This window comes from Accipiter gentilis, chromosome Z, assembly GCF_929443795.1.
Source record: "Accipiter gentilis chromosome Z, bAccGen1.1, whole genome shotgun sequence".
NCBI classification, from domain to species: Eukaryota; Metazoa; Chordata; class Aves; order Accipitriformes; family Accipitridae; genus Astur; species Astur gentilis.
This window is the reverse complement of record NC_064919.1, coordinates 66972288-66995662: the sequence shown is the minus strand read 5'-3', so window position 1 is coordinate 66995662 and position 23375 is coordinate 66972288. Positions and strand designations below refer to the sequence as shown.

General features: G+C 36.7%; 1 protein-coding gene across 1 annotated transcript in view; it reads right to left on the bottom strand.

Annotated features, from left to right (window-relative positions):
- The window catches only part of PDE4D (phosphodiesterase 4D), a 375269-nt gene extending 352138 nt beyond the window's left edge, over window positions 1-23131 (bottom strand). Inside the window, exon 1 of the mRNA XM_049795354.1 lies at window positions 22863-23131. Coding sequence (XP_049651311.1) covers window positions 22863-23131 — 269 coding nt within the window. The remainder of the gene's footprint in view (window positions 1-22862) is intronic.
- Window positions 23132-23375: the final 244 nt, after the last annotated feature.

The following is a 23375-nucleotide window of genomic DNA, read 5'->3' as shown; positions in this document are numbered from 1 at the left end:
GTAAAGGTTTGTTAGATATCATCTAAGTTACCATGTGCGCCCTTTCTTTTCCTTTTCCTCATCTCAGTTTAGTCAATGTTTTCATAAGTAACAAAGATCATAAGAAATGATGTTGTTTCCATTGAAAGAAATTGTGAAATCCTTTAAAAGAAGAAGAATTAGCCAGTGTTCTCTTGAGATGAGCAGTGATGTTAATTCAACAGAATTTGAGGCTGGTGCAATACTGTCTAGCAGGCAGATAAACAATATTCAGAACGTATGTAAATGAGTTAGCCAGTTCAGGTGAGCAAGTGAGGTCTTCACAGGGACTGTTCCTAATTACTGAAAATCATTAAAAGGAAGGGAAGAATTTCTTGCCTCTGATACAGTCAACTTCCACACTTAAGTATTGGTGAATAATTTCAGCCAAAGATGACAGCCCCAGATACATACTAACAGCTCTCAAAATATTTCTTTTCTGGTTAGGAATGCTCTAGGTTGCACTGGTTGGATACAGACATATAAACAACTCCCCAGTCACAGACACACATGGATACAACTTTGCTGGGTTGGACCATAAGTTCACCTAGCTGGATTTTTGACTTTCTGACAGAGGCCACTAACAGATGCTTGTGGAAGAAGTGAAAATAATACTTCAAGAATAGAATGGCATTTTTCTCAATATTTCCTGCCAAAACACGGCAAGCTGAATTCATGGTTGAATTCGCATCATCATTGTGTCAAATAGCTCTCAATAGACTTTTATCCTAGGATTTTTCCCAATAGTATTTTGAACTTATGTATGCTTTGGCATCCACATAAACAAATTTACCATGCCTTCTGTGAAAAAATACTTTGTTTCAAACCAGCAGCCTGATCATTTCAGTGAGTGACCTTGTTCTTACATAAGAAATAGCAAGTAGCTTTTCCTTATTCACATTTCCTCTGCTGTTCACAATTGTATATTGTATTTATTTTCTCATAAACCCAAGCTCTTTTCCAAATTGAAGCATCCTAGTCTACCTGATCATTCCTTGCTGTTCTCACTATTTGTTTTCTAATAGTTCTTAACAATCTGAGTATCTTTTTGGCTACTCCTTAGCACCAAGTTGATATTTTCAAAGGACTACCCACAATGATTGCTAAAACTCCATCCTCAAGGGTGCTAAGATCCGCTGTTAGCTATGCATAGCTAAAATAGTTTTCCCTTTATGTATTAATTTTTATTTATTGTCAACAAACTTTCTTCAATGTGTTGCTTCCTGTCAAATCAGTAGTGCATGACAGCTTTGTAGCTTTAGGAACTCTTAACAAAGTACATTATAAAAAGCTATTTTGAAATCCATGTATACAAAAAGAACTGGATCATCTTTACTCATGTTTGCTGATTCCTTAAAAAAACCAAACAACCAAACAAAACCCCCACACATACAAAAACAAACAAACAAACCCACCAAAGAAACAAAACCATAAAACCCCCCAAGCCCTCCCCAACCTCTAACCTGTTCTGAAGCATGCTTTTCTTCTATAAAAACCCATTTCACACTTCTCTATTTTAGCATATGCACTAAAATGCTTACTTTCATTCTAAAAGTTTTTGGAGTTCCTTCAGTAAAGAAATCAGACATGCTTGCTTACAATTCTCTGGATTCTCCTCCATCTCTCTCTACAAACAGTTCTTTTAAATATCTGGCATCATGTTTGCCATCATCTGAATTTTTGATAATAACATTCATCTCACTGATAGATGTAAGTAATAGCTTTACAAGTTTGGTATTGAGTTATTTTAGAAATCTTGAGTGAATAACATCTGGACCTGGAAACTTAGTACTTTTACCTTAATTTTTTATTTTTTAATTTTTTTAGAGTAGGCATTAGTTTCTGCTTGAAGCAAGCCTTGAAGTCAACACTTTTAAACAAAAGTTCTAGTACAAGACATAGCCTAAGTGATTTTTTAATGAACTGTGATAGAAAAAAGATTTTGTTTCTCTGCTTTTGCTTTGACTTCTTTGAATACTCTTCTTATCTCTCAATCATTTATCAGCTTATGTACCAAATGTTACACATACCAACATGGAGTTCTTTCCAAAATAAATTATGAAGTGGGCTAGAAAGAGCCCATTATCTACCTATGCAAAACCACAAAACCTGAAACAAGCTCTGACAAAATGGATGTATGTTACTGGCTTTTAGGTGTTATACTTTATTCCAACAGGTAATGTACGATAGAATTTACACAACTACAGAAATGCTAATACTGGCCTTTAATACTGTGAGTTAGGCTCGATCAAATACAAAGCATGATACAGTTAATTTTGGCTATTTAGAGAGGCATGCAGGGATCTAGAATGCCTTACACCAGCAGTGTATTCTTTTCCACTGACCTCACTGGACTGAAAAATAACACTTGTGAAAAAATATTCTTTTTGTCCAGACATGAAAATATTCCAAAGAAGCTTTGACTAAAAAAGTAAAACTTAGAAACTATGCATTATCAAACAACATTAGCCTCTATTCTACAGCTGTTTAAACAGAAAGAGCTAGTCTTTGACAAATAGTTTGATCAATAACATGAACTTTGGTTTTACCCTTTGTATTACCAATGTATTAATTTTTTTCTTTTATTTTTAGGATACTTGACACAAAAAATAGCTAATTTCCATCAAATTGTATAAGATTCACTTGTCTTTCATGAAGACTATTAATTCTACTAATTTTTAATAAATATTTTAAATTATAAATATTGCAAATATTTAACAGTCCAAGACACACAATACTTCATGCTTTAGCAAATAGCGTGATATACCAAAGTTTGCCAGGCATGAAATGTATGAATTATTCAGACAGGATATTAAAAATTGCCATTTTGAATGTTGGGATTAGCTCTATTTTTCATTGAAAGCATGCTGCTGATTAATAGAACGGAAATAGCCTTATATTACTGAAAATTTCTCTCGTAATTGTTCTGCAGTATTGTATGATACTGAAATGTAGTAGTACTAATCACACTTTAGAAAAAATACACAGCTAATGGGTTTACCAATGTTTGCTTCCTAAGTTGTGTTCTGCTCAGTGCATATTCAGATCTGATGTATCAAACACTACAGCAGGGGAGAGAGCTGGGGCTAGCTGCAAATGAATAAGGCCATTTCACTTCAGTTTCCAGGCAACACAGAAATGTGTAATGACTGCGCAGCATGCTGGTCATTGTTCCAAAAGGTGCTACAACTCATAATTATTGTGGGTTTTAATTTTAAGCATTTCTGTTTCTTCCATCTCATGTATTCCAAGCCATCTCCTTTTTTTTTTTTTTTCCTCCCTCTCCTTCCTTCCTAGTCATCATGTGGAGGACATTTTTGTTCTAAAATATTGTCTGTCTGTATAATCAGTGTAGCCACTCCTTGGAGAAAGTCCTTTGGTAAATTTCTATTACTAAAATGATATGGAAGTCAAATGAGAACTGCGCAACTTTGCCATCTCTGGAACTTGTTCCTCATTTGATCCAGATAGATCAGAGACTGGAAGGAAGGTAGGATTCTGACAGAGGGCATCCAGCAGCCTGAGCACTGACTGTTTCACAGAAGATTTAATTTAATGGGGCTTACTTAAATTATATTGAACAGTAATAGGAATACTCATCCTGAGTTAAAGTAGTCTAATGTTATTTGGTGAAACTTACCTCCAAAATAAATAAATAATTTTTAAAATCCTTCAAACTATTTAAGTTATAAAATGAGAATTTAAACAAAAGTAATGACTTTATTAGTGATCAGTTAAAGTTAATCATAGTAACTTTGATCTACTTTCTGGAGGGTTCCTGTTCACTCTTGTAACCATCATAAAATCTCCATCACTAGCAACCAGAATTTTTAAAATCTTTAACAAATCTTTACTGTGGCAGATCTCCTGCAAATGTAACTGTAACTGTGTTGCTATTAAAAATATTACAATATTTACTTCTACCCAATTGCAATAGGTTTTGAGTCACTGCATATGTGAAATATGTATTTATGTCGTGACATACATTTATGTCACTTTCGCACAACACTACATAAATACATCAATGTATTGATGTACAAAATGTTGTTAAAATAGAGCAAGCAAAGCTCCTACTTCCTTTCCCTAATTAAATATACAGTTATATGATAACAGTGATTGTATCACGACAATTTATTCCTCAAGCACGTGTAATTCTGAGCTCAGCCCGTGGCAGGAGGCCTGCTCAGAGCCATGGACATGGTAACACACCCTCCGGGCAGCAACACTCTGCTGCAAAGTGATCTCTAACCTGAGCAAACTCAAGAGCCAACAGACTTCTTCTGACAGCACACCACCCACACCCTTATCCTACATGTTCAGACCTGGTCTTTCTCTGGCATCCTTAGTCTCTAACTACCAAAATTTGCATTGCCCCAGCTTGAATTCTTCATTAAGAAATACTTCTTTGCCACCATACAAATACTCCTACTTTGCAGTGGAAGAAAAATATTTTGTGCTTCTAATGCCAGTATAAAAACTATTAGGATAAGAACCTTTTCCTTTACTTTCTTCCCCACTTGCTGGTTTTTTCAGAGCTGTAGAAACAGAATAATTTCTTTACACAATTTCAGTGAGTGCTCTGCACAAAATTCAGGGGTCTTACAGCCCTACAGGTGCAGAAGTAGCACACATGAAGGTCTCAGGAAAGTTATAACCCTTACAATATCCGAGTGGTATCAGACTGCAAAGTGTTTACTTTGCCACATTGGTCTTAACCCCTGTCTACAGAATGACTCACCTCTCATATGCTAGACATCTCATTGAAAGCAATGCCATCAGTGACAACTGTGGACTAATTGCCACAGTTGTGAGTATGGAAAAATATATAAACAAGAAGCAGAATGTAAAATTAATATTAACTAAAAACCCAAGAGAATATATAAAGATATATAAACTTTAAATTTCCAAATTTAAATTCTTTAATAATTAATTTGTACGTCTATTTTCTGAAGGTGATTTTTGGGTTCAGATCTTCAGTTTAGCAGACAAAATAGAACATTGTCCCTTACAAATGCAAAACTTCACCATAGCCCTTCCAGTTGAGTAACTGATAGGTAATCATAATAGAAATATCCCAAGATCAGCCAAGATGTCTTTGCTGGAAAGGATCTTCCTTTTTTTTGATCCCAGAGGGCTTAGATTATTTTTAAGAAAGAGAAATTAAATTTAAAATGGACTAATTAAATTGGTTTGCTCAACAACAAGCTGAACATCTAGCAAATACAATCCCACAAATGCTCACAACTGTGTAATTTCTGCAATGATGTCTGGTAGACAGCTACCAATATTTTCTAGATGGGTTAATGTACTTAGTCAGGTGTTATGTGTCTCCTGCAACCCAACATCAGAAAGTTCATTCATCTCCCTGTCAATCCCTCTTAATACATGTATGGAAGGCCAATAGAGTACAGCTAAGCCTGCAGAAGAGTGATGAAGGAGACATAATAAAAAACATTTTGCATTAAAAAAACCAAACAACAACAAAAACAATGAAAAAAACCAACAAAAGTGAATGCACACCAAAAAAACCCCCAGCCTGCAATCAGAAATTGTTTGCAGGAAAGGACATTAAGAGTGTAAGACAGTTCCTCAAACATTAAGAAATGCCAGAATTGTTTGTCCAAGCAGCCATAATTTGCCCTCTGTGTATGGCACACATTATGATAGAGGTGTTCTTCAACAATGATCACAACCATCTTTTCCATGAGACCAGTACTTCTTTGGGTGAGCAAAACAGATGTATTTTACAGACAGAAAAAGAGGCAAAGATCTGTTGCCCCTCAATTTTTGCAGACATTGGAAACTGTAATGAGTGAAGAGTTTTTAAGAAAGAAACACTACTCCGTAAAACCATGTTTGGCCTTTTCTCCACCGTAGAGGATGTCCACACCGTTTTGAAAGCAGGTACTCTTTTGCATTGCCTGCTCTTTCTGTGAATCAGACACAGCTGTGCTTTGAACTGCATAGTCAAGGTTAGTATGGCATAGCCCTGAACTAGTACGTCTGATGACAAGCAAGATAAATGAGTTCAGATGTACGTGTCATACTCAACTACATTAATGTTCCAGATTTTTGCTATCAGTGAGTAGTCTTACAATTACAAGGAAAAAGCCCCTAAAGCTTGTATTGGTTTGGTTTCTGCTACAGTTAAGAAGTTCAAAACCAGGACAATGTTTTCTTAGATCCCTACAGTACCTATAATGTTGACAATACAAGAAACTATAAATAAATATTTAATATTTAGAAGATGAAAAGTGAACATTCTTTTAATTTGGAAGAAATAATAGCACTTCATACTTGGAAAGCATTGGAAAAGTATTAACAAAACATTCCTGAGGTAAATGTTATGATGTTTTATTTCAAGTATGTAGAATTTAGGACAATAGAGTATAAACAAGTCTGTTGAATCTAAAGAATGGGAACTGATGGCAGAGCTAGGTTTAAAACCCCAGGATATTTTGACCCAGTCTCACACCATATCTGTAAGGCCATGCATCCCTCTACTTGAATTTGCTTACAAGACTCCGTAACCATAGCACTTATTTGCCTGTTATTATTACAAGTGGGAGTTGGATTTTTATATTTTATTAATATATATACCCTCTCTTTGAGCTGAGAAGCTTGTTCTCTAGAGTTACATGATTGTTGCACAGTTCAATCACATAGCAATCATGCTTTTATTTCAACAGAGCAAAATAGATGTGTTACTGAAGTTTATCTTTTTGTTTTCCATTGTGAACTCATAGTGATATCACTATGATGCCATAGACATTGATTTAAAATGGACACTGTCATTTTTTCTACTGATTTAAGTGCTTCTCCATAGATCATGTATTGAATCAAGAAAATATTTCTCAAATGTTAAAAATGTACTTTACAATTCACCTTTCAAAATTTAGAGGTACCCAAAGTTCATCTCCTACTATGTTGGTCAAGTCACTTGAATTTATTTCCTCTTCAAAACCATTTAAGCAGATGATAGTTAATGATTAGATGTTATAATTTAGTACTCTATTCACATAAATGAATGGAGCAGAAACAGGTTTTATAGAAATGCTTTCTGATCCTCACTCAAAGATTTTTACTCAGAGGAGTGAGTCACAAGCTACCAGCTTAAGCAATGTTGCATTAGTCTTTTTATAGAAGAGCTGGACTTTTCTTATTGCAGTTACAAACAAAGAAATTAATTAACCAGAAAATTCTATTTTTGTGGTAGTAATTTTATTTTTCACAATATTAAAAGTGATTATTGAACCACATCACATTTTATTCTAAACATGATGCTGATTATTTTTATTATTCATTGCATGAAAGTGCAATAAGATTTAAGTACCATTATTTTAGGGGCAACAAAGCTCCTGGAAAGGTGAAACAACTTCAAATTAGTACCAAAATCCCTCAAGTAACTATGTAATCATGTAACTATGTCAGGATGAGTATGAAAGCAATTAAGAAGTTTGGTAGAGAACTACTGAGAAATTCATTTGCCACTGTTGGCAAATAGCACACAGAAGAGGGCTTTGCTAGAGAAACAGTCATTATTTCTCACTCATTAGACGGAGTGATAATAGGCAAGCAACAATGGTGTTCCTGTTCAACTAGTGTGAAATTAGATGCTCATTTATAATACTGTACATGGCTTGCATTATAACCCATTGGTCAACATACTGAGGCATCATCAGTCTTCAAGAAGACAAAATGTGAGTCAGACAGTTTAGTGGCTTTCAATCAGATGATTTTCATATAAGCCCCTGCACTATGATACCTGCTTTTCTCCAGCCCTTCTAAGCCTCAAATCTTAATGTTGCTGACAAGGCATTGCTACTAGCTGGTTGAGTTTTTCCTCTTACTCTCACCCATGTAACTTCATCTGCATTGAAATGCTCCAAAACCAGCTAGCCTGCTACTTCCAGGCATTCATCTCAAATTCCTTATCTAAGACTACTGTCGTTCATGAAGTCTTTACCTTATTGTCTGTGAAATGTAATATATTTAAGCAGACTACTTCTTTGCAAAAGTACTCTGTCACAGTAAAATTGGGTGCTTCCACTATAAAATTATTATATGAATGGAATTAATTAAGCAAAAGTTATTCAATATTAGTAACATTTGCAGAATCTATATAATGAGATTAAGTCTAGTCCAAGGTCTAAACATCCTTAAAAGAATTAAATTACATTTTATATAACTACTTCATTTTACAAATGAAGACTGTGTCAAAGAAAAAGTAAACTATCCATTGGTAATTACATCTTCCTTCTATTGAAGTATGTTATTTCTTTCACTTTATATTAGCTAAAGTCTGGAAGAGCCCTAGTCTTTTCTGACATAGGCTTCATGAACTTTCCAATCAAGTTTTCTAAACATAAGTTCTTACATGAGCTACCATACGCCACCCTATTTGTTGATAAAGAGAGGATTGCCTTTATAATATTAGGGGATTTCCATTTCACAATCATTCTTTTTTGTCTTCTGCATAATTCCCTCTATGACAACCAAAGCATCACCTCCTATTACCAAAAGGGTGGGGATGGAAACAACAACTGTTGAACAGTTCCAGCTTATAGCACAAGCTTATATCCAAAAAATATTACTAGACAACTTCTGCAGACCAAGGTCACTTCATGTTTTTACCTGCCCTTGCCTTCTCTATGTATTTTAGCAATGATGTTTCATTGTCTGCATTCAAATAATCGATGACATTTTTATAAGGCTTTTAAACTTGAATAAATGTATTTTATTTATTTTTGACTGGTGATGATCTTTGCACTTTGAACATGCAAGTAGCACCTTGTAGCAAAGCACAACACACAAAGCATTTTTTTATTGTGCAAGTTACGTCTAGAGTGACTTTGTAATTAAATGCAGCATGTAGTCTGCAGAACTAGATAGCTCTGAAAATATACGGAGAATGAAAGATAGAGGCTTTCCTCCTTGGACTCAGCTAAGATTTTATTTTTATTTCCCCCAACATGTGAAATAATCTTCACATCAGAAAAGGAGCTACTCCTGCCCAGCATATCAATAGCATTTGCAGCAAATGCTCCAGGGACTGAAAAGGTTGTGAAAACCCTTTTCAATGCTGTCTATATAGAGTTTAGTTTCATTTACAATTTAAAAATTCTTAGTAATGAATACCATTTCTTAACAATTCATTGGCCATTAAGATTAAACTATTTTTGTTTGACAGTTTGAAGAACTGATTTTTTAAAAAACAATATTTTCAGTGATACATTCCCAAAGGTTCATAAGGCATGTCCTTTAAATTCACCAGCACTGAGATCAAGTTGTAGATTGTAATATACCCTCTGAAGGGAGCAGAGATCAATCATTCTCCAAGAAGCCTTATAATTAAAAAAACCCACAACTGTTACATGAAGAGCAGGACAATGAGATGGCAGATCATTTGTACCAAGGAGAAAAAGGCAGTGGGGACAACTCATCCAAAACGAATCTTGACAAAGATTCTGAAGAATTTATAATTATGAAGACATGTTTTCAATTTTTTTTGTGGTGTGTATTTACTTGACAGGAATACTGACAAATTGTATTCTTGGGAAGCACATTCTTTGGCTGTCAGTTTACAAACCAGATTAAGAGATTCCTGCGTAGGTTACAGAGAAGGTTAGACCACTGTCCCAGCAAAACCTGGTGAACATACAAGATTATACAAGATTATTTATGCTTTTTCTTACAGAAGAACTTCCATGCAATACAATATAGGATATGGAGGTTCTCAAAGAATGGTTGATAAGCCACTGGCCTTCCTAGGTGGAATAATGGGTATCAGACCACCATTACGAAGAGACAGCAGTGTGTACAATAGTGTTTCAAGGAGCATTTCATTAAGCTCTATCAAGATCACACTGAGATCTTTAAAAACAGAAGGCTTCCAGAATGGAGAAAACCCCACAAAACAGAAAGAAATTTTGATAATGTAAAAGGAGAAAATAGAGAATAATTTGCAGATATGGCCATTGACTATACTGTGAATTTGCTAAAAGAAGAGAGGTGGCTTAAAGGAAAAGAAGTATATATTTAGAAAAGCAGTAATGGCAGAACCTGCTGTTGGATCATGAGATATATATCTCTCATATATAATACAGAATAATGTAATTATAATACATGTATAATAAAATATATTAATTATTCATTGTCACCTAGCTGAACAGAATACATGGTAATGTGATTTGTATCTCATAGCTCAGTAGAACTCCTACCTGAGCAGCCTCCCCGTGAGGTAAAACAAGGCATTCCTTACTTGCAGCAGCTAGTTGAGGGAACAAGTGGGTGGGAAACTCTGAAGTATTTAAAATTAAATATTTTTGGCAAAATAAGTCAGTATTTTCCAATATTTTATTAGAAAATTCCTCACAACCTTTATCCTTAAGTTTATGCCTAAAAATCTTTTTTTCCTGTTGAGATGGTTTTTACAGACTGAAAGATGCAGTCCAACCTTGAAGTCAGCCTGTTTCAGCCTCAGTGTTACTTTTTAAATTGCTAACAATAATCATATGATGGGATTTAATTTTTCTCATAGCCCATTTCCTCCACACTCCCCCCCCTCCAATCAACATACATTTTAATATTGTTTCTCTTGGCAAGCTATTATTGATGAAGGGCCAAAAGCTTGGTATTGTCACAGCTGCTTCTATACTAGTGCCAACAGTTATCACAAACTATTGTGTGACTACAGTGGCAACGACTCCTTCTCGAATACATATACCTCATACAGTCACCGCAGACAAATATAGTCCACCTACAAGAGAACTATATGGAAGTCTTCAGACTGCGATGATCACAATAAGTAAGAAATACTTAAGTACACAATTGTTCTTAAATAATCACTTTGTAGCTGGCATATCTAACTTAGCTCTCTCTCACATACTTCTCATTCCTTGTAAACAAGTGATACATACCTGGAGAAACACTGTTGTTTGTAAGTCTCAAATATTTCTTCTGGAGTAGAAATAAAAAAAAATATTTTTTATGTGGGGAAGAGGGCTCATTGTGCAGTCAGTTCTTACGGCTTTTAATGAATATTTTTTGTGATCTTGCTGGATTTCTGCATTTAATTATGTGGTCTAATCTATTTCCCATGACAGCATCCATTTACACAAATCATTATTCTTCTTTTTGATTATGTAATGTGCTACATGCTACGATTGTAATTAATACATTTGGAGAATTCAATCTCTGTCATGTGAACGTGCATAATAATGAAGAGGCCCAAGAGGTAGATATTTTCAAATAATTTAGATTTTATTGCTTATGACTGTGCTTACGACAGCTGCACAGCAAGACTGGAAGTACAATATCTAACATTTCTGATTCATCATTCAGCAAACCTTGTCATCCCCAAAAGAAACAATATATGTTATCTGTGACTGCATATGTCTTCTACAATGCAAAATTACCTTTATGGTAATGGTCAAATAAATCAATTATTTATTTGAATATAACTGGAAAGTTCTTATAATATTAAAATTCACATTAGAAATGCCTAATTTTCCTTTAACTTATATTAGATGGGAATATATATTGTTCCAATAAGGCTGGAAAAAATCATACAAAATCTATTCAGGATAAAACTTATTTGCTGTCTTATTCTATTGGGGGTGGAGGGGGGTGGTGATTATATATAGACAGATATTCTTAAACACTTTGTGGAGATTCCTTCCCTAGCATGCTCCTTTTGGAGACTATTTGTCAGGCTCAGCAGAAGCAGATTTATTACAGAAGCCCAGTAAAACATACACCACAAAAACCCACAAACATACACAAACCTCACAGTTTACATGTTCAATTAATTCATCCACAATGACTTTTTTAAATTATCGAGGTAATGCTATCAAGGGATAATCCCAAAGACAAGTTCATGCATTAAATAACACTATGAAAGTTCCTGGATATTCAAGCTAAAGTTAGTCAGGCCCATAAAACTATTGTATTTAATTGTACCTCATTCGTTTTCACACATTATTACACCTTAAAGTATTCCAAGCTTACTTGAACAATCCATTATCCATAAAAGTCTGTGACTACTAGTCTACAATAATCAACCTCACTGTCAGAAGGATACCTGTGGAGCACTTGTCACAATGAGATTCTAACTGATTAGTTCTATCTGTTACAATAAGAATATTTAATGGGTACTGATAAATTTGGTACACTGAAGAACACAGAAGAGATCTGATCACTGTCTAAGAAGCATACAATCTAAGAGAAAAACAGGTTACAACTAAAGCATTATGACATGACTACAGGTGTTCATAAAACAATGAATGAAACAGACAATGTCCTTTTTGCCTTACATTTCACCCTGTGCATCCATGAAATTTTACTTTTTTTGGCTATATTAATTCTGTACATGTTCTTTTTTAAAGAACTGAATGCAGAGGCTTAGTAAAAGTAAGCTGTTGAAAATAACAGGTAGAAGATCCTGAATGTTTACTAAGAGGGGAATACACAACTACCAGAGAAGTTCTGTGCTAAAATGAAGTATTAGCCATGTAGTATCACGCCGTGTCTGATGAAGGAGAAAGAAGATAAGAATGCTTCCTGAATTTTGAGGGTTTAGAAAATGGAATGTCAACCCACTATACATTTATTAAATGTACTAATCTACGTAGTATAAAACAGTAGAGGTTTTACAAGATTATTCCCTAAAATTTTGTGGTGAGGCGAGATGTCAATATTAGCGATATTATCTAGTGACTAAGATCAGACATTAGTTGGGCATGAGTGAAAGGACAGGTCTGGCAGTGCATCCCACCACAACAGAGTGATCACACTCTGCTGCAGACACAGTCTAACCATCAGTAATTTGCCCCAGCTAGAGACCAGTTCTAAGACTGGCCATTTTGCCTAGACCAGGACAGAAATAAGCCTTCTGGTAGCAAACATTTCACTATAATTCTGTATAAATTAGAAGCCTGCCAGTACTCTGCCCTTTGACAGAGTAAAACTTGCTGGTTCCAGTCAACAGTTGCTCCTTGTGGGACTGGTAGCTTGACAGATAGAGATGCTGAGACCCCTCTCCCACTCTTCTTTCTCACTTAAATGTTATCTATTGCTAGAATGAACTCCTGCAAGTTTTAAGCTTGGTGTTCTCCTGGACCACAGGTGGAAAAATCATGCTTGGTACTACTTGAAACAGAAGTATAAAACCCCCAAAATTTCATGAGATACAGAAGACACATAACAAGATTTAAAAAAAAAAAAGAGTAATACCTACAAATCCCAAAGCAGATAAAGCTGCTCAAGAATGTATGAAAGGAAAAGCCAGCTAGTTGCTAGACTGTGCTAAAGAAATTGTAAGAATATTTACTCCCATAAGAAATATAGCTATTAAGAGATACAAATAACTATGAAAAATCAAAAAGGAAAAGAAACTTCTGAAGCTTTTATAACACATTTGAAACTTTGAGATTATGTATTATATGACACTATACAATATCTACGAAATCCTTAATTTAAGGCCAAGGTACAGTGGAGTCTTGAGATTCAAAATGGAGGAAAATGCTACCATGAGAGATCAATTTCAGCTTGCATAAAACATTGATAATGTGTCAAACTGCAGAAGAAACAGACAGGATTGCACAGGCTGGGGCAAGAACAAATAACCTGTTTTAGCAAACCACAAATAAAATAGTAATATACACATGCAAAATGAAAGTAAAGATAGCAAGTTTGCAAAATGCAATCAGAGTGATCCAACAAGAACCAAATGTGGAAGACTGCTTGAGCCTAGCAGGCCTCCCAAGTTATTACACAGTTAGCTAATAAAAACATTCTACAAAAACTACTGGAATTTTTTGCAAATTCTTTAAAAGAAGCTTAAGGAAATCAGAGAATTTATCATGCTGGAAGGGTACAATAGTTAAAACCTTTGCAGTCACACTTGATAACTTGCAATAAGTTGCAAGATATAGCAAGATATAATAAATTATAGTAAGATATAATAAAAATTTGTGAATTCAAAAGCACTCTTGCAAAGCAGTTTTTGCTTTTGAGATAACTACTGCTTTTGAGGTAACTACTACTTTTGAGGTAAACAAAAGTGTAAGCATAGGAACTCAGTTCCACTTCTGCTAAATTATTTAGAATTTCTCCTAAATTCTGTCTGAGACAGAACACTTCATTAAAGACAATAGATCAGACAATAGTGCAGGCAAAGCACTTCAGCTATTAAAACTTAGGAAGTATCAGATCTACAAGGCAAAGACATCATCCACAAGAGAGAAAGGTTCAATGAAAATGGTTGAGATACATTTTCTTTTGGAAGAAAATGAGAGGTGCAGCAGGTACTGCTATAAAAGTACTGCTCTTGTACTAGCAAATCTAGCCAGCCAAATGTATTGGTTTTGTATTGTTCTTCTTTACTCAATTATTTGTTCCTGTACAGTAAAGACTTAGAATTTAGTCTTTGATTGTTCATTGATCTTTCTGAAGTTGTTTTGGGGTTCCTTTCTGATACCAGTAGCTCTGCTCTAACATAACTCTTATCTGGGAAAATGCATCTTTGCCTCTTACTTCTTTGTGGGGAGATAAATCTTCTCCTCATCTGTCTCCCCTCCAGTTTGAGCTGTGGAGAAACAGTATTATTTCTCTCTGGCAAATTAACTTGTCAGTAGCTAACACCATTGTGCAGCATCCTCAGCTTATTGCAAGCCACTCTGTAGACACTAGACAGCATCAAGTTCCCCTAGCTCATTCTGTGCCTTTGCACCACTAACCCATGCATATGTGTGCACAGATCCCATCAAACACACACACTGTCTTTGCAAATCTGTTGCCTATTTTTACACAAGCGTACTCCTCTTTACATAACAGTATTTCCAGAAAAGAGTGGATATGTGGATTGAGTTATCTTACACATTTGTAGTATGTCACTATGACAATATTGTGAATTAAATTATTTCCTGGGAATGATTCATACATCTATGATGATATCTTTACAGTCTATGTGGAGAGGAACGTATACTATTCTAGAAAAGGAGTAAGGTAACCCATTCTAAAATGTCTGAAAACCAATGGAAGAGAGTTCTCTGTAATATGCCAGTTGTTACCTTGACTAAAACCTTAAGTAATATTTGGTCAGCTGATTTAGAAAGTGTGAATAAAACTCACATGAGAAAAAACAAAGCACTAGTAGAAGAAACTCAGATTATTTTCTTAATTGAACAGAAACAAATAAGGTCACATATGCAAATGTGCAACTTATCTTCATCTTACTCAAATAATCTTCCCTTAAACTTTACATTTTACTTCAATAGTTCCAAAAGGATGTTATTGTTAATTAAATTTTATTGCATCTGTAACCTGATTAAACACTGCCTTTAATCTCATGAGTACATGCATCTAATTAAATTGGGAAATTATGTCATGATCTGGCTTCTGTTTGAAATATTCTTCCATAACACTCAGGTTTTTTTCCACAGAAGTTTTAAATACTCAGCACAACTCTTTAGAATATTTCGGCTGTTAGTATAGAGAATATGTACATAGAGCACAGAGACTATGATTCCTATCCTTCCCTAGTGTTCTTAGCATAGTTATGATCCTACACTGCTTTGATGAATCTTCCTTTTGAAATGCTTTTCATACATCAAATTGTAATTACTTCAGTTCCCTGAAAAGCACTGTGAAGGAGAGGAAAGCATAGACAGGCATCAAAAATCTTTGAAGAAAATATATCCTTAAAATTGGAAAAAAATTGTATTGAGAAAAAGTCTATAGTTTCAATTTGGTATAGCGTCACTATAGTTTAGTAGCTTCAGCATAAATACACTGAACCAGGCAGTGCAGAGCCACATCAAGTTAAATATGTTGATCTTCTGCAATCTACCTATAACTAACACTTGAAGTTTTGTTGTTTTTTGCAATTAGTGCTAAGGGTGCATGAAAAGACATTTTGCAATAAAAATAAAGACCTGAGTTTATCGGTACCCTTATGTCAGTTACATTCCTGAAACTTAAAATGGCACGCCTTACCCATATCTGTCTAAACTATTTCTAAGGCATCTATCGTTTTCATATCTGAATGCCAAAGTCAATGTAAAACTATTTACTATGGGTGGGGACAAAGGTTGGCTGAATTCAAAAAGTACGCTATATAACTGAGCACATGCTTATATTCTTACAGCCAGTAATCATATTAAATGGTTAGGTTTGGGGGTGCCTGTTTTAAAAAAAATATAAAAATCTAAAGAGCAAAACCATAAACCCCTCAACATCAGAAAGTAGTAAATGAACCTGAGAAGAGCTGGAGAGGGGACAGATATCAAAGGGGAACACTGACCATGGACCCATGAATAACAAACCCACTTTATTAGAAGGAAAAAAATGTCATATATCACTACTTGTTGTATCTGAAAACACACATACAAATCACAAAGGCAGCAAATATTCTGTCCAAAGTTATATACAACAGAGAAAAAATGAGTGTTTGAACATTTTGTGTTCACTGAGAAGTATTAAGGCAGCAAATAATAAAGGCTGAAAAAAATCTAGCACAAGCCATGACTTCATCCTTCCAAAGAAATAGATACAATTTAGATGCTATGTTGCGCTGACCTTACTATCCTGCTCCAAATATTTATGCTTCTGAATGCTTCTCCTCCCTTTCCTACAGAAAGGAATTTTTCATGGAAAATAAAGGAAAGCTGACTTCCCACATGACTTGACTAAAGCTGTATCATTTAAAGTATCTAAACATCCTTCCACAGACCTTTGGACATGTCTCACACACACTGGCTGTTCACACAGCTGGAGAACCGACAGTCTCCTTTTCTGTAACTGAAGGCCCTGTCTGCTCACAAATCCCAGCATATATGATCCCACCCTAATAATCTCTCCTGCCAAACTGCACTGGGGTAATAGGCAGCTTAGAAAAGGCATACGAAGAGCCAACCAAGAAAATCCAGAAACTGAGTTTGTCAAGCACATACCAGAGGACTTAATGGGTCTTGTCTGTGTCCAGCTGTAATACGTGCTGCCGCGTCACTACATTGACCAGATCTTAAAGCATTATGATTACTTTAACAGTAATGCAATATAATGCAGATTTCTGAGGAACTTGAATTGGTTTTGGCTAGAGTACATTTGAATTCCTGACCACAAAACTTTCAAACACTTGTTTCGCTTCAGTTGCTATGGCTGTTTCCTATAGACTGCAGACTGACACTGTCTATAGACTGAGTGATACAGGCTAAAAGTTCAAGGTTACTTAACTAGTTTTAATTTCACAGTTATAGGCATGACTAGCTGCAACACTCTCTGAAGCTGTAAGTTATTCAGAAATTTCTGCAACAAAAGTGAAGACCCCTTGCATCTCTACCACTTAAACCCTTCTATTTCAACTGACTCTAAATGCTGTATTTTTTTCCACTCTAAAATCCTAAAATTAGTAGGTTTTATTTCAAGTGTTAGAACAAATTCAGTTACACCTAGGGAAGGAAGAAGAAGAAAACAAGAAGAGAAGGACTCATAAAATGTCTGAGATTAATGGCTAGTGATGAACTCTGAGTTAAAATAAATACTGGAAAATTTTCCATTACACTCTTGTAAGCAAAATCAAGTTATATAACCACATTTCTGAACATACTGCATGGAAACCTCCTATTAAAAACAAATTAGAAAAATAACCTGTTAACTTGTGCCTTCCTGAACATAACTGATACAGAGAGAACAGATTGAAATGAATGGTTCCATCAGTTTTTTAAGCACTCCCTAGTAAATGGCCCAGTTGGTGTACTATTTTCATGACAATTTTTATACAAGATGTGGTTTTCAGAAGATGCAGTAGTCCAACTTTCTAGAAAGAAGAACCATAGAGCTTTTTAAAGAGGTCTTAAAGGCTTACATACTACATCAACTTTTTAAATCACAAGTAGTTACATGCCTTTTTCATCATATACCACTGCCCCACTGTGTGAGTAGACACCTGTGTGAATATTGCATCCTATGATTGTATACCTCATCACATAACAAAAAAAAATGAAGGCATTTTGACAGTTCACAACCAGGCCATTTATGCAGTCCTTACAAGACTGAATATTCCTGCCATATGAAGAAAAATGATAACTCAATTATTCATGTGAAAGGATAATAGTCACACGATAAAGAAAATTAATCTCGGTGTCAACAGTTCTACATCCCAGGCCATTACAGAGGGAGAGCTATGGGCTTTATGAAAGACAGGCTGTATGCCAGGTGACCACCAAAGCCACTCTGTTACTCCTCACCTCAGCTGGACAGATGAGACAAAATATAACAAAAGTCTTACGGGTTAAGACAAGGACAGGGAGAGATCACTCGCCAATTACCATTGTTTTGGGTTTGTGTAGTGGGGTTTTTGGTAGCAGAGAAGGGGCTGCAGGGGTTGCTCTTGTGAGAAGCTGCTAGAAGCTTCCCTGGCTCCAAGTCAGACCTGCTTCTGGCCAAGGCCGAGCCCATCAGTGACGGTGGTAGCACCTGTGGGAGAACATATTTAAGAAGGGGAACCTGCAGTGAGTAGTGGGATTGGAATGTGAGAGGAACCCCTCTGCAGATAACTGCAGTCAGTGCAGAAGGAGGGGGAGGAGGAGCAGGGGAGGAGGGGATGCCCCTGCAGCCCGTGGTGAGATGGCAGGCTGTCCCCCCGCAGCCCATGGAGGGGAGCGGAGGCCCCCGAAGAGTGCCGTAACTCCATGGGAAAGCCTGCGCTGGAGCAGTCTGTGCCTGAAGGACTGCAGCCTGCGGAAAGGACCCACGCTGGAGAAGTTCATCAAGGACTGTATCTTGTGGGAGGGACCCCACACTGGAGCAGGGGAGGAGTGAGGAGTCCTCTCCCTGTGGAAGAAGGAGTGGCAGAGACAACATGTGATGAACTGATCGTAGCCCCCATTCCCTGTCCCCCTGTGCTGCTGGGGGGGGAGGACGTAGAGAATACAGAAGTAAAAATGAGCCAGGAAGGAGGGAGGGGTGGGGTGAAGGTGTTTTTACTTCTCGATATCCTTGTTTTGATTTGATTTCATTTGTAGTAAATTAATTTGATTTTGGTTTTTCCCCAAGTTGAGCCTGCCTTTTGCCCATGACCATAATTGGTGAGTGATCCCTCCCAGTCCTCATCTCAACCCATGAGCTTTTCTTTATATTTTCTCCTCATGCCACCGGGGCCACGGGGGAGGAGTGAGTGAGCAACTTCATGGTGCTTTGTTACCATCTGGGCTTAAACCATGACAACCATCATGGGCAAAACAGACATGGGGAAATTAGTTTATTACCAATCATATCAGAGTAAGGTAATGAGAAATAAAACCCAAATTTGAAAACACCTTCACTCTACCCCTCCCTCCTTCCCAGGCTCAACTCTACTCCCAATTTTCACTACCTCCTCCCCACCAGCAGCACAGGGAGACAGAGAATACGGGTTGTGGTCAGTTCATCACACGTTGTCTCTGCCACTCCTTCCTCCTCAGGAAGAGGACTCCTCACTCTTCCCCTGCTCCAATGTGGGGTCCCTCCCACAGGAGACAGTCTTCCATGAACTTCTCCAACATGGGTCCTTCCCACAGGCTGCAGTTCTTCATGAACTGCTCCAGAGTGGTTCCCTTCCATGGGCTGCAGTCCTTCAGGCACAGACTGCTCCAGCGTGGGTCCCCCACGGGGTCACAAGTCCTGCCAGGAGCCTGCTCCAGCGTGGGCATCCCACAGGGTCACAGCCTCCTTCGGGCATCCACCCGCTCTGTTGTGGGCTCCTCCATGGGCTGCAGGTGGATACCTGCTCCACTGTGGACCTCCATGGACTGCAGGGGGACAGCCTGCCTCACCGTGGTCTTCCCCATGGCCTGCAGGGGAATCTGCTCTGGCCCCTGGAGCATCTCCTCCCCCTCCTTCTTCAGTGACCTGGGGGTCTGCAGGGTTGTTTCTCTCACATATTTTCACTCCTCTCTCCAGCTGCAATTTCCATTGTGCAGCGACCTTTCTCCCTTCTTAAATATGTTATCAGAGAGGTGCTATCACTGTTGCTGATGGGCTCGGCCTTGGCCAGCAGCAGGTGTGTCTTGGAGCCACCTGGCATTGGCTCTGTGGGACACAAAGGAAGCTTCTAGCAGCTTCTCACACAAGCTATCCCTGTAGTCACCCCCCAGCTACCAAATCCTTTTCACTCAAACCCAGTACAACCACATTGCCAGGACAATTACTCTACCTGCCACCCTCTTCTTGACTGTATCTCAATGCCATTTCAGAGCCTGGAAATCAGGGAGTTAGGTACAGTCTCAATGAGTTGTCCTGGTGTACTGAATCCGTGGTTGCTGTATATGGCACCACAGCAATATGTGTGGTGTTATACATTCAGTTCTTATGCTACCTGTATACATAAACTTCTAATCATAAGAAAAACATAAGAAAATAGCTAATTTATAAAACTGGTGGTATTTTACAACGTCAGAATGGCTTTCCAACTTATTGGTGGCTTGAATAAGATCATGTTATTAAAAATTTTAATGCCTGTGTAAACAATGGACTAAACAAGAAAGACGTATACAAGAATTCAGTGACTATTCTTAAAGTACAAAACACATTAAATCAGAAATAAAAGAAAATTAGAGCACTTACAGAGAAGGTCATAACTATGGTGGAACAAACTGTATGCACTAAAACCAGAATGGATCTTCCATAGTACAATATTCTCAAGTAAGCTTACAACTACTCCATTTTCAAAGGCACTTTTTTCCTATGAGCTGCCTAAAATGGATTATATAGGTATGGAATTAAAAGCACTATACTGCCAATGTAGCCAAAGTGTCCAGAAACCACATGTCTATCACACAGCATTTCCATTTTCTAAATAGATAACCAAGTGAAGACTTCTCAGTAACTACGGACTTGATGGGATTAGGCAACTAGTAAATTTTGTAAGCACACAGTAGTGCTTCTCTTTCCCTTCATACGCCTGTAACTCTGATCACATATATTAGTGCTTAAGATTAGTGTTTTTTCTCCATCTCCACTTCTGAAATACTATTTTTCTTTGCAGGTTCTCAGGTAATTTATTGTAACTCTCTGCTTGACTCTCTACTTCTCTACTCGCTGGAAAAAATGTGCTAAGATGAGCCAGTCTTAAAAATCATTTAGAAATAACTATGAATTGTTTAACAACAGTATTTTGCAGGCCTAGTATTTCACATATTTGGGAAAACCCCAAACATTTCCAACATTCCACATCGTTCTGAAAAAGGCACTCTACCCAAACTTAAAACTTTCTGAAGCTCTGAAGCTCTTCTGAAGGAAGTGCATTTAAACAAAAATCCACTATTTAAGACTATGCCAGCCTTTGCCCTTTCACATTGCCCAAACCTGTTTGTTCACTTCATATCTGTCCCTTTTAATACCTTTCCTTTCTTTGTCATCTTAAACTCTCTACAATAACACATACATAATCACACATGATAATTTCCTTCTACAAACTTTCACAAATTCTTATTTATTTTCATCTTACAATATAAAACAGCTCTGCCTGAATTAATTTTTTATCCTGCATGTTCTTATGTGTGACTGTTTTATAAATTATTTAATGCAGACCAGCAGTTAGAGATCCTTAATGTTGTTGGGATTTATGCATAACTGCTAAAGGGACATGAAATATCCATCATTTTCTCTGTAATTTCTGCAATTTTTGATCAGGTACACTGGTTTCAAAACAAATATTCTTCAGGTATAAAGGCACACTTGTTTTCCCTCATCCTTTTCAAGGGTAAAAACATTATTTTATCAAAGGAGTATTTTAGCTACATGAATACATACATAAAGATTTAGGGAAACTTGTATACAATCTGCAATGCACATACCAGTCACATAGCTATGGTGTGAACCTAATTTCAGACAAATGAAGATAAACTTGAATAGCATATTCATTTGCTGCTCAGAATGCATGACTAAATTTGTTTGGATGTATTTCATTGCCTTCCTTTCTTCATATTACATTTTTATTTGAAAAATAATGGGGGGGGGGGGGGGGGGGAATCTCACAAGAAAGAACACATCAAGATCTCAGGACCATCAAAGCAAACAGGAGTGTATTACTGAGTTACAATAATCTCATATGTAACATTTTTTAAAAAAGAATAAATTAAGTAATTAAATTATGCTGCTGTTTTACAGAAGACGGATGCAACAAAATTAATGTCTTTTATAGATTTCATCACAAACACATGTCTAAGAAATGATCAAGTTACCAAAAAAGTAGTCCTAGTGAATCATTTAACAAGGGGTTCCCTTGCCATCTTTCCTCTGTTTATTCTAGCAACTGCTTTAATAAAAATCACTGTTTCATATACAATATCTATTCCCACCACTCTTCTCTATCATGTCCTTCTTAATTTAAGCACTGTTAAAAGATAAACAAACTTATGCTATCCTGCTTAGTGGCAGGGGGGGTGTCATAAATTACCAATAAATAAATAAACTAATAAACAAAATATTTAAAATAAACATCAAAGAAAAAAATTGCCTACTCACTCTGACCTGAATGGCACAGAATGAGATAAGAACTTTTCCTTCCTAAGACTCCAGTTTGTATTTCTGGGGGAGGAGAAGAAAGGAATTATTACCTAAGAAATCAGAGGAAATAAAGTAGCTTTTGTGCAAGCAAATATATGTTTTCTTGCTTTATATAAATTACTATTTTAAACTTCAAGTCTGAAATTAACTTAAGTCACAAATTAGAACTGTCTCTTTCAACCAGAGGGTTTCATGCAGGGATCAAACCAAAAAACATTAGTACTGACATCGAGGAGATAAATGCTCTATGAAAAAAACTTAACCTGACATTTCATGACAACCTGCTCAGCGCTTACCAGGTATGTGCCACAGTGAAACGCCGCTGTTTTGGTATGTTGCTATTTAAAAGCATCCTGCGCAAAAGCCTGGGAGAGTTTCGAGGAGAAATAACTGGAGACAGCCGGGGAGAAGCAGATGAAGATTTCCTAGATGTCCTGGACTTTTCATGTTGCAACAAGTTTTCCCTCAGGGTCTTCACAAGATCTTCATTTAACCACGGATTTTGACAATGTCTATTATCCACTTCAGGAACAGCCAAAGTGTCTGGACTTGTCTGCTGAGCCATGTTTCCCAAGTAAGTTTGTTATTAAGGTCTAATAAAATCAAATATTGGCTTAACTGCTTAAAATACTTCCTTTCGAAATCAGTTCCCAAGACCTGTGCAGAGCTCCAACTCCTGTTCGGTCTATTCTGTTTTCAACATGGTGTCGCCTGCCCTCAGCGTCTCTCTATAGATAATGATCTACAAAGAAAAAAGCAAGCTAACTCCTCCACAGAAACCTATTAAACATTACCACTCCTCTCACAGC